At 38.5% G+C, this 13,317-nt stretch overlaps 1 protein-coding gene across 1 annotated transcript; it reads right to left on the minus strand.

Moving 5' to 3' along the window:
- Positions 1–320: 320 nt before the first annotated feature.
- On the minus strand, positions 321–1,265 carry LOC129506575 (olfactory receptor 52K1-like). The gene has a single exon (XM_055320349.1). It carries the CDS (start codon positions 1,263–1,265, stop codon positions 321–323), a length of 945 nt encoding a protein of 314 aa, XP_055176324.1.
- Positions 1,266–13,317: the final 12,052 nt, after the last annotated feature.

Here is a 13,317-nt window from a genome sequence, read left to right on the forward strand (position 1 = left end):
GTGTCTTTAGATGACCTTACCAAGAGGAGGGTGGGTCAAGCCTTTGTCAAATTTCTTGATAGAGTAGGCTCTTTGGAGAAGACTGCAAAGTCAGCAGTTTGAATCCAAAGGCTACCAAAGGACATAGCCCCATCAATTCTGATCAGACTGGTGACTGAGTTTCAGGATATCATTTAGTTTTTTCATTATACCATGAAATCATTTAGTTATTTTCATTATACATGGAAACTCTGTCATCCATCCATTTCCTCTCATACCCCTGACCCTACTCCAGAATTCAATCTGTCCCGTTCTTTCTCCACCTTTCCCTCACTCTCCACTTATGCATCCTTTCTTTGGAATAGTCCTAAGACCCGCTCACGAATCTGCTTGGTCTTGACACCATAGATGATGGGATTGATCATGGGCGGGAAGAGCAGATAGAAATTAGCAAAAAGTATGTGGACATGAGGGGCAGCCTGGCGAGCCACACGATGCATGACTGAGGAGATGACCACAGGTGTGTAAAAGGCTAAGATGGCACCTATGTGAGATAAACATGTCCCAAAGGCCTTGTAGCGGGCCTCTTGAGAGGCAAGCTGTAAAACTGCCCGAAGGATGAAGATGTAAGACAAGATAACAAACAGCAGGTCCAACACCACTATAAACATGGCCACAGCAATGCCATAGATATTGTTGAAGCGAGTGTCTCCACAGGCCAGCCTCACCACAGCCATATGCTCACAGTAGCAGTGGGCAATCATGGTGCCTCGGCAGTAATGGAAGCGTCTGAGCAGAAAGGGGAGTGGAGTCATTAATGTCACAGCCCGAGCCACAGCTGCCATGCCAATCTTGGTGATCAGGGGCCTAGTCAGGACTGTGGTGTAGTGCAATGGCTTGCAGATGGCCACATAGCGGTCAAAGGCCATGGCCAGCAGCACTGCTGACTCCATGATAGAGAAGGAGTGGAGAAAGAACATCTGGACCAGACAGCCATAGAAGCTGATCTCCCGATCTCTGAACCAAAAAATAGCCAGCATTTTGGGAAGTGTTGTAGAAGAGAGGACCAGGTCAATGGCTGCCAACATGGCCAGAAAGAAGTACATGGGCTCATGGAGGGCTGCATCAGCCTGAATAATGAAGAGAAGGGTACAGTTGCCTAGCAAGGCCAAAGTATAGGCTGAGCAGAATGGAATGGAGATCCAGTTATGCAGGTGCTCCAGGCCTGGGATCCCCATCAACATGAAGAGTGCCGGATGGGTTGAGCTGATATTGGAGGCTGACATGGCCATTGGAAATTCTCCCTCTATTGTCTATTTCCACAAGGTTCTTCTAGAGAGTATTCAGTGTCAGAATTATGGCACTCAAGTTGAAATTCTGAACATTTGTGTTGAGGGATTAGCACTTGATCTTCTTTCTAAACCTTAAATTAGAAAATAATCCTAATATACACTTGAAACACACATGATCTCTGCCCTCAAGGAGCTTAAAAATCATTAGGTGATCAGAACATTAAATACCAATTGAGCTAGTATCACAGGGAAATTTTCATTGAGGAATTGAGTGGAAAAAGAGCTTTCTGTGGTCTGTGCGGCCAAGGACCACTTTGTAAAAGATGTAGATCCCTTTTATGTTCAAACCTTACCCAAAACATTCACTGTCTTCCTGTTGCCTCCAAACTCAAGCTGCATCTCTAATTATGAAAGGAGTGTCTCTCTTCTTTAGATGTATAGCTTGGATGTATGAAAAATAATTAGGCTTAGCATCTTCTAATAATTGGCTTTCCTCTGAGTTCTATAAATTTTTATAGAACATGGATTCCATGGATCTAACATGGATTCCATGGGTCTTTATTTGATACTCAGTAACCTCACCAACTAAAGCCCTACTTCCAGCCAACTTGAGAATATGAAAAGACCTATCATTGTTTTCCTTCATTTAACTTTAACTTCCATTTCTACAAGCTTCTACCTTCACCCACTTTCCTTTCTAGCATCCAGACCATTCAGAGGAAGAGATGCTCCATTCTCACCTTTTTGCAAGACTGACCCCTGAGAGACAGAACATGAGAGACTCCTAACTCTGGGAAATGAACAGGGGGTGGTGGAAAGGGAGGTGGGCGGGAGGTGGGGGTGCCTAGGTGATGGGCACTGAGGGGGGCACTTGATGGGATGAGCACTGGGTGTTATGCTATATGTTGCCAAATTGAACTCCAATAAAAAAATTAAAAATTAAAAAAAATAAAGACAACTTGGGCAGAAAAAAAAAAGACTGACCCCTGAATTTCACATCATTCTTTTTCCTTCTAGGACCCCTTATTTTTCTATTTCCTTTTTATACCTTTCATCATTCTGTTTGAGAAAACTTAAACATTTGTTTTCCAGAATTTTTATCAGTGTTTCTTTCTTTTTTCTCAGTTTATATATTAGTTTCTTCTGAGAATTGAGATGTTTTAAACAATTAGCATAATGGATGAATGGATAAAGAAAATGTGATCCACAGAGGAATATTATCCAGCCATACAGAAGGAAATCTTACCATTTGCAGTGGGATAGATGGAATTTGGGAGCATTATGTGAACAAGAGAAATAAGTCAGATAAGAAATACTGTATGATCTCACTTTTAAATATAACTTTTAAAAAATGAACTGATAAAAAAAGGAACCCTCATGCACCGTTGGTAGGAATGCAAACCGGTGCAGCCACTCTGGAAAACAGCATGGAAGATCATCAAAAAATTAAAAATAGAACTACCCTATGATCATGTTAATCACACTATATAACGAATACAAAAACACTAATTCAAAGGGATACATGCACCTGTTTATTGCACATTATTTATAATAGCTAAATTAGGGAAGCTGCCCATGTGTCCATATAGACAAATGGATAAAGAATATGTGTATATATACAATAGAATATTATTCAACCATAAAAAAGAATGAAATCTTGCCATTTGCAAAACCATGAATGGGTCTAGACAGTATAATGGTAACTAAAACAAGCCAATCACAGAAAGACAAACACCAAATGACTTCATTCATATGTGGAATTTAAGAAACAAAACAAATGAATAAAGGAGAAAAAAGACAAACCAAAAAAGACTCTTAACTATAGAGATCAAATGGTTATGGGGACAGAGGAGGTGGAGGATGGACGAAATAAATGAAGGGTATTAGAATTATCTTAGGAGTGCGGGGGGTGGGGGTGACTGGTTGGCGGGCACTGAGGGGGGCACTTGACGGGATGAGCACTGGGTGTTATTCTGTATGTTGGCAAATTGAACACCAATAAAAAATAAATCTATTATAAAAAAATGAGCACTGAGTAATATATGAAACTGTTGAATCACTATGTTGTATACCTGAAACTAATATAACACTGTGTTAGCTACACAGAAACAAAACAGATTTGTGGCTGCTAGGGGCAGGAAAAATAGGTGAAAGTAGTCAAAAGGTACAAACTTCCAGTTATAAATTCTTGGGATGTTCTATACAGCATGGTGACTATAGTTACACATTAGAGCATATATTTGAAAGTTGCAAAGAAGGCAGCTCTTCAAAGTTCTCATCACCAGAAAAATATTGCAGCTATGTGAGGTGATGAATTGCTAGCTATATTTATTGTGATAACCATTCTGCAATATACATATCAAATCATTATTGAACACTTCAAAAGAATACAATGCTATGTCAATTCCATTTAAAAACTAGAAAAATTAATTTTAAAAATAAAAACCATAATACCCTCCAGTATTATGCTGAGTGAAGTAAGTCAATCGGAGAAGGACAAAGTGTATGTTCTCATTCATTTGGGGAATATGAATAATAGTGAAGGGGAATATAAGGGAAGGGAGAAGAAATGTGTGGGAGATATCAGAAAGGGACACAGAACATAAAGACTTCTAACTCTGGGAAATGAACTAGGGGTGGTGGAAGGGGAGGAGGGCGGGGGGTGGGGGTGAATGGGTGACGGGCACGGAGGGGGACACTTGACGGGATGAGCACTGGGTGTTATTCTGTATGTTGGTAAATTGAACACCAATAAAAATTAATTTATTAAAAAAATAATAAAAAAAATAAAAATAAAAACCATTAGCACAAATCTAGAATATAAAAATGTGCTCAGTAATTATGATAAAACTAAAGGTTAAGTTACTTAATGACAATCATATTTTTGGAAAATGTTAAATATTAAACTTGAAGTTAGAATTCTGGTTTTCTGCCTTCAAATCTAATGTCTTAAATCACTATATTCTTCTGCCTCCACCTCGTTGTTTTACAGACACTTCAAATCCAGCATGTTAAAGTTAAAGAAATAAAACCTTAAATTCTCACTGTGGTTTTAGAATCCAATAACTTGGACTCAGGTAATGACTGTGCCATCAGTCTACCAGCAGAAACTAACATTAACCTCCATTTGTAAAACTTTAGCTTCTCAACCTATAACTGAAGGCAATAACCATACTTCCCATGACCATCTCATCAAGTTTTATTGTGAGGAAATATGAAATAATATGAGAATAGACCTCATAAACTGAAGCATTCTGCACATGCTATTTATCACTACTTTTTGCCCCCCTTTCTACAATGTTTATCTTGATTAACATCAGCGCCATCACATACTCTTTGGCTTTATCTCTTCATCTAAGAGCCCCTTCACTTGATTTCCCTTTGCAGCACAACTTGCTTAAGAACTTGACTGTATTTGATCTCTACTTCCTCATCTCTCATTTAATTCCCAGTCCTTTCCAAGCCAGCTTCTGTCTGTACTCTTTCTCTTATACTGATATGGTCATTCTTTCCCTGTACTCTCTCCTTCTCCTTTTCTCTCTTTTATTTCTCCTTTTATTTTCATATTACCTTACTAGATGCTCCCTTTTATTCCTCTTGGATTTTTTTTAACCATCTATGTTCGAGGGATTGGCAAATGTATAGCTTCTACTGAGTTCCAGACACTTATATCTACTGTCTATTGGGCCTCTCCACTTAGATATTCCATGCTCATCTCAAACAATATAGCCAAAATAGAAATCTTGTTATCTCTCCACAAACTATTTCTTCCCCATGCATTGTCCATCTCAGCAAAAATTCTGGCCATCTATCCTATAACAAGGTCAGAAACCCAGGGATAATCCTTGATTTATCCCTTCGCCCTTCCTTGGCATCTAATTCATTAGCAATCCTATCAATCTACAAAATGTATTTCATTCCTTTTTTCCTTTTCCCCTGACAACATTCTCTTTTTAATTTACCATCTTTCTACAGATGCAGTGAAAGAACAGAGACACCTGCACCCCACTGTTTATAGCAGCAATGTCCACAATAGCCAAACTGGGGAAGGAGCCTTGGCATTCATTGAAAGATGAATGGATAAAGAAGATGTGGTCTATATATACAGTGGAATATTATTCAGCCATTAGAAATAACTAATACCTACCATTTGCTTCGATATGAATGGAACTGGAAGGTATTATGATGAATGAAGTAAGTCAATCAGAGAAGGACAAACATTATATGGTTTCATTCATTTGGGGAATATAAAAAATAGTGAAAGGGGTTAAAGGGGAAAGGAGAGAAAATGAGTGAGAAAAATCAGAGAGGATGACAGAACATGAGAGACTCCTAACTCTGGGAAACGAACAAGAGGTAAAGGAAGGGGAGGTGGGCGGGGGGTTGGGGTGACTGGGTGACAGGCACTGAGGGGGACACTTGACAGGATGAGCACTGGGTGTTATACTATATGTTGGCAAATTGAACTCCAATAAAATATATATCAAAAAATAATAATAATTTACCATCTTTCATATAGACCACAAGCCTCATAACTGGTCTCTGTGGTCTGAATCTTGGGCCCTCTATACTCCATTTTCTATTCTTTTTTTTTAATAAATTTCTTTTTTATTGGTGTTTAATTTACCAACATACAGAGTAACACCCAGTGCTCATCCCATCAAGTGCCCCCCTCAGTGCCCGTCACCCATTCACCCCCACCCCCCGCCCTCCTCCCCTTCCACCACCCCTAGTTCATTTCCCAGAGTTAGGAGTCTTTATGTTCTGTCTCCCTTTCTGATATTTCCCACACATTTCTTCTCCCTTCCCTTATATTCCTTTTCACTATTATTTATATTCCCCAAATGAATGAGAACATATAATGTTTGTCCTTCTCCGATTGACTTACTTCACTCAGCATAATACCCTCCAGTTCCATCCACGTTGAAGCAATTGGTGGGTATTTGTCATTTCTAATGGTTGAGTAATATTCCATTGTATACATAAACCACATCTTCTTTATCCATTCATCTTTCGATGGACACCGAGGCTCATTCCACAGTTTGGCTATTCCATTTTCTATTCTGTAGCCAAATAATCCACTTAAAAGGCAAATTATACTATGCCAAGGCTTGTCTCAAGACCTCATGGAATTATCATTTGATGAGGATAAAAGCCATACTCCTAATGCTGGTTTACAAGTTCCTGCATGGTCTGGCCCCTACTCACTATTCATCTTTATCCCTTCCCACATCTCCCCTCATTATGCTCCAGTCACAGAGACTTCTACCAGATGCCAAAGCTTCTAGGGATTTCAGCCAGTGATACTCCCCCACCTTGATCCAGCCCCTAAATTGTCTCCCATGCTGCTTTTCTCCTTTCTATGCCTTTTGTCTTCCCAAATTCACATCATCTCTGGCCTGTATCACTATAATGACCTCCCCTTCAAAGATATTGAAATGACACAAACAGAAAGATATTCTATGCTCATGGATTAGAAGGTGAATTAATTAAAATGTACATACTATTCAAAGCAATCTACAGATTCAATGCAATTGAGGTATCACAATACTAGATTTCAAGATATATTACAGTTATAAATTCTTGGGATGTAGTAATAAAAACAGTGTGGTATTGGCACAAAAATAGACACATAGATCAATAGAACAGAATACAATCCAGAAATAAACTCACACTTTTATGGTCAATTAATCTATGACAAAGGAGACAAGAATATGCAATGGGAAAAAGTCTCTTCAACAGGTGGGATTGGAGGGACACCTGGGTGGCTCAGTGTTTGAGCATCTGCCTTTGGCTCAGGACATGATTCTGGAGTCCCAGGCTTGAGTCCTATATCAGGCTCCCTGTGGGAAGCCTGCTTCTCCCTCTGCCTATGTCTCTGCCTCTCTTTCTGTGTCTCTCATGAATAAAGAGATAAAATCTTTTTTTAAAAAAATGGTATTGGAAAAACTAGACTGCTTTCTTCACCATATGCAAAAATAAACTCAAAATGGATTAAGACCTAAACGTGAAACCTGAAAACATAAAATTCCTAAAAGAAAACAAAGGCAATAATTTAACATCAGCCATAGAACCCTCTTTTTAGACCTGTCTCCTCTGGTAAGGGAAACAAAACCAAAATTAAACTATTGGGACCACACCAAAATGAAAGGCTTTTGTGGTAAAGGAAACTATCAACAAAACAAATAGGCAACCTACTGAATGGGAGAACATATTTGCAAATGATATATCCATAAGGGGTTAATATCTAAATGATATATAAAGTATTTATTCAACATCAAAAAAAGCAATCTGGTTTAAAAAATGGATAAAGGACCTGAATAGACATTTTTCCAAAGAAGACCTATAAATGATCAACGGACACATGATTAGTGATGTTCAACATCTTTTCACCAGAAGAATCCAAATAAAAACCACAATGAGATATCATTTTATACCTGTCAGAAGAGCTAAAATTTAAAAAAAATGTTGGTGAGGATGTGAAAAAAAAGGAAGCCTTGTGCACTGTTGTTGGGAATGCAAATTGGTGCAGGCACTGTGGAAAATTGTATGTAAGTTTCTCAAAAAATTAAAAGTAGAATTACTGTATGACCCAGTAAATCCACTATTAGGTATTCACCCAAAGAAAATGAAAATGTTGGCAAATCAAACTCTAATAAAATATATATATATACACAAAAAAAAGTAAATAAAATCTGGGAAATGAACTAGGGGTAGTGGAAGGGGAGGAGGGCGGGGGGTGGGGGTGAATGGGTGACGGGCACGGAGGGGGACACTTGACGGGATGAGCACTGGGTGTTATTCTGTATGTTGGTAAATTGAACACCAATAAAAATTAATTTATAAAAAAATAAAAAAAATAAAAAAATAAAAAAGTAAATAAAATCTTAAAATATAAAAAAGAAAATGAAAACACTAATTCAAACAGATATACACCCCAATGTTTATTGCAGGGTTATTTCAGTAACCAACACATGGAAGCAACCCAACTGTCCATCATAGATGAATAGACAAAGATGTGATATGTATACACACCACACAGTATGGAATATTACTTAGCCATAAAAAAGAATGTGATCTTGCCATTTGCAACACATGGATGGACCTAGAAAGCATAATCCCAAGTGAAATAAATCAGAGAAAGACAAATACCATGTGATTTCACTTATCTGTGGAATTTCAGAAACAAAACAAAACAAAACAAAAAAATCTAGAGTCCTAAATGCAGAGAAAAATTGGTGGTTGCCAGAAGGGAGGTGGATGGGAGGATGGGAGAAATAAGGGAATTAAGTGTATGTGCATCCTGATGAGCACTGAGTAATATATAGAATTGTTGAATCATTCTGTTGTAGACCTGAAACTAACGTCAAACTATGTTAATTATATCTGAATAAAAAACCTCCTCTTTAGTCTTCTACCCCTATTCAACATACCACTACAATGTGACCAACCACATGTTCTATCCCTAGTGAAAACCACTTATGAGACCTTCCTGCTACCAGGAAAATTCAAAACTACTCAACATACTTACAGACTTGTTTCTGCTTAAATTATTAGCCTCACTTCTTACCCATTCCCTTGAACATTCATCCTTGTTTTAGCCACACTGGATTATCTGTCACTTCATGAAAGGCATGCTTACAGCTTATACTGTTTATCTGGAATGCTTTTCTCAGTGTTGTCAATAAGGACTCATAATGCACTGAATTAAATAACACAAGTAGAGTATGATCCATGTTGCCAGTGCATGTGTCTGTCTGTTCACCAGACTGAGTACTTCTAATATAAGGCCTGTGACTGCCTTCTATATTCACAGACTCTACTAAACATTATTGATGCTCAATAAGTGCTTTTTAAATAAGTATATGAATGATTCTCTGAAGAAATTCTCTCCTCTCCTTCTGGTGTATATTACCATCTAATTCAAACTGAAGCTTACTATCTCCCAATGTTAGACACATTCACAGATGGAAATTCTATGAAATGAAATTCTTCATCAATTTTAGTTACATAGGGGCATCTGGGTTGCTCAGGTGGTTAAGCCTTTGCCTTTGGCTCAGGTCATGATTTCAGGGTCCTGGAATCGAGCCTCACATTGGGCTCCCTGCTCAGTAGGGAGTCTGCTCCTCTCTCTCCCTCTACCTGATGCTCCTCCTGCTTGTGCTCTCTCTGTGTGTCAAATAAAATCTTTCAAATAATTTTAGTTGCGTAGATCAGAGTGAAAGTCCTCTTATTAGAAACTTTTCCAAGTCCAATGTGTATCTGCATTTCCTCTAAAACAGCACTGGGATGGACAGTGTGGAAGCCCAAGACAAAACAGAACTGTGGGGTTTTAAAATATTTACTCCCACTGTCTTTATGGAATTCAGAAAACCATTCCTTCTCAGAATTTGGACACTCAGAGAGGGAAGAAAGGGACTTGCCAAATATTTCCTAAATGAATGAAAGAATATCTTCCTTTCTGAGAAAAATGAGTAGGAAATATCAGAAAGGGAGACAGAACACAAGAGACTCCTAACAGTGGGAAATGAACTAGGGGTGGTGGAAGGGGAGGTGGGCGGGGGGTGGGGGTGACTGGGTGACGGGCACTGAGGGGGGCACTTGATGGGATGAGCACTGGGTGTTATTCTATATGTTGGCAAATTGAACACCAATAAAAAATAAATTTATATTAAAAAAAAGAATATCCTCTTTTCCATGTTGCTACCCTTATCCTAAGTGAATATGCTTTTCCAATTCCAAACATATCTCTCCTCTTCCCTGAGTGCCTACCTAGAGTATTCAGTCAGTATTATAAACTCCCTGGTAGGCTATACATTTTAACTTTAGATGGCTTTAGAATGGTGTAATTGGGAAACTGAGTCCCCAAATGATCATGGAGGAAGTAACTAGCAGAGCTGGGACTAAATTCACAACTTCTGACTCCCCTTCAGGGTTCTGTTTACAGGACCATGCTGCAAAGATACAGCTAGTTGTTGCTAAAACCTTTAATAAGCAAGTGTAATTAAACTGTCCCTTATATCTCCCTATTTCAGATTTTTCCTTTTTTTCCTAGGACTATTATAGTAGTTATGACTATGGTGAGGCCAGAATGTGAAGTAGAAGGAAAGCAAGTGGCATCAATAAGGGATTAACTAACCTGGTCTGGGTTACTTAGTTAAGGCTTTCTTGAAGTGGTTTCCAATGCACAATACAGGAGCACAGGCCTGGGAAGCAGAAAAGGATTTCTTCTAATGGTGGCATGGAAGGATATGAAATTTGTAGAATATAATGCCTTTAGGAGGATAGAAAGCAGGTCCTCTGTTCGATAAACAGACATACAGGTTGAGAAAGCTAGAAGACAAAAGAATCAGGAGGTAAGAAAAAATGCCTGAGACAAGGATAAATTGAGCATGAGAGGTACTGAGGAGGGGACACTGCCCATGCCCTCCTGGGCTCACCTCCACACACATACTGTAGCCTATTCCTCTCAAACATTACACACTCTTCTCCTAGTGGCTCTCCACTCAGCCTTCAGGTATTCCCTCTAATCATTACTATTTTTAGTCTGATTTCTCCCATTATCCTGGCTATTCTAGTTTTGTGAGCCCATAAGTTCCCCACTCTGGTCTTCTTTCCTCTCACCCCATTCATGCCACCTCCCTGACTGTGCCCTGTGTACGTCTGGTCTTCCCTACCATCATGAGCCTGATGTGTTCTCACCCTCCAGCCAGAGGCTCAATTCATTTTCTTTTGGTTTTAGGAAAAACTGATGCGGTTTTCCTCTTAGTGAGAGAAGGCTGGGAAAGAGAAAGATGGAAAGGAGAGGTCTGGCTATATCCTCATAATTACCCACTCTTTTCCCAAAAGAAAAAGAAACAGCCAGCCTATCCCTGAGGAACATCCTGAAAGTGACCCAAGATGGGCATGATGCCTTCTCTGGAGGTCACTCTAGAGACCTTTGTCCCACTCTCTGGTCTTCTGGGGTTCCTGCTCCTGGCTTCCTACAGACCCTACTCCACCATTCTGTGGCATTCAGTGCCTCTCTTGAGGCAGAATGTAATCCAGTTTTGGCAATCACTAAGCTTCTTTCCACCCTCACCTTCCTTCCCTGTAGTGCCTGCCTACTGAGAAATAAAGCCTCCTCAGAATGTGAAAATGGATGCCTACTGTGTGTGCTTGGATTGTGACTTAGAAAGCTGAAGTTCAGTTACAATTAGGTCAAAGTCATCTGTTTATTTGGTTTGAAGTTTTGATGTTTTGCTTCATTTTGTAGACAGAGCTGTGAGTTAGTTTTATGAGTGGTAGTGGTAATTAGGTTTAAATCCCAGTTTGTGACCTTGATGAGACACTTAATCTGTTTCTTGGATTGTTTCCTTAATCTATCATGTGGGGATACTTACCCCAGTCCTGCCTACCTCTCACAATCTGGGGAGGATCCAGTGAGATCTTTGAGCTATAATTATCCATGTTATTACTCAATAACTATCAACTGTTAATAACAATGTCAAAGGGAATGCTTTCCTCCTATGACTGGTCTCAGCATCTGCTATTTGCCATAGTCCTGAGAGGGGAAGTTGGTTTTCACAAGGGCTGCTTTGTTGTTTAATCTGAATTAATTCTCCATGATACATCCCAACAGCTGCTACTGAAACTATATACTTCTGGCTTTTCCTCTCATCCCACAGAAACATCCAGATTCTGTATTAGAGGTGCTAAGTCTTGTCTTTCAGGAACACTCAACTCTCTTACTCTTTTCACCTGGGGTCTCCAGAACACATTGGGTTAGATGAGACTTTTACACAGAGCTTATAGTGTTGAAATCTGAGTTAGACTGAGGAGACAGAGACTATGTGGAGGTAGTGATCCTGACTTGAGGTTCACAAGCTGATGCTGGGAGCAGTCAGAAAGGAAGATACCCAGGTTGAATTAAGGAAATCATGGTAATTTTACTTTAATTTTTTTTGTGTGTGAGGAACTGCCATACACTTTTCCAAACCAGTTGTACCATTTTGCTTTCCCATCAAACAAGGTGCAGGATTCCTGCTTCAGCACCTCATTAACACTTAGTACTGTCTGGGTTGTTGTTTGTGTGTGTGTGTGTGTTTTTTTTTAATAATAGCCATCCTAGTGGATGCTAGCTCAGTGTTTTTATTTGCTTTCCCCTAATGATTAGTGATGAGCATCTTTTCTTGAGCTAATTGGCCATTTGTATATCTTCTTTGGAAAAATGTCTATTGACATCCTTTGCCCATTTTGAATTGCATTGTTTTTTGTTGAGTTGTAGGAATTCTTTATATATTCTAGATATCAATCCCTTATCAGATATGACTTGTAAACACCTTCTCCCATTCTCTCTTGAAAGTGTCATTTGAACAAAAGGTTCTAATTTTCATGAAGTTCAATTTATTTTCTTGCTTGTTTTTAGGTATTCTACTCAAGAAATCATTGCCAAATCCAATGTCATGAATTGGATTTTACCTCTGTTTTATTCTGTGAGTTTATAATTTTTATAATTTCTTAGATATCTAGTTTTTCCAGCATCACATATTGAAAACACCAATAATCAATGTTCTATCTTTATTGAGGTGTAATTGACAAAAATTGTATGTTTAAGGTGTGCAATTTGATGTTTTGATATACATAAACACTGTGAAATAATCTTCACTATCTAGCAACATTGTTACCTTTTTTATGATAAAAACACAAGAGCTACCATTTAGCAAATTTCAAGGATAAAACACAGTATTCTAATAATCAGTAATCAATTTTTTTGCAATTGACAATTTTTTTATTCCTCTGACACATAATATTTATGGTAATAACTGGAATTACTACTGGTAACATTATACTAAGACATATTCGATTACTAGGAACTTCATATAATTTGTAGAATACCTATACAACATGAAGAAGGCTTACTTTTTGACAGTGCTCCCCATGTAATTTAGTGTATCAAATAAGCCTAATTATTATAATATCCCTTTTAATGAGAAAAAAATCTTTTTTGTGTGATTTTCTAAGAACCTTTTAGAAAATCCTGTTACTAGGGAGCCTGGGTAGCTCA

This window comes from Nyctereutes procyonoides, unplaced genomic scaffold, assembly GCF_905146905.1.
Source record: "Nyctereutes procyonoides isolate TBG_1078 unplaced genomic scaffold, NYPRO_anot_genome, whole genome shotgun sequence".
NCBI classification, from domain to species: Eukaryota; Metazoa; Chordata; class Mammalia; order Carnivora; family Canidae; genus Nyctereutes; species Nyctereutes procyonoides.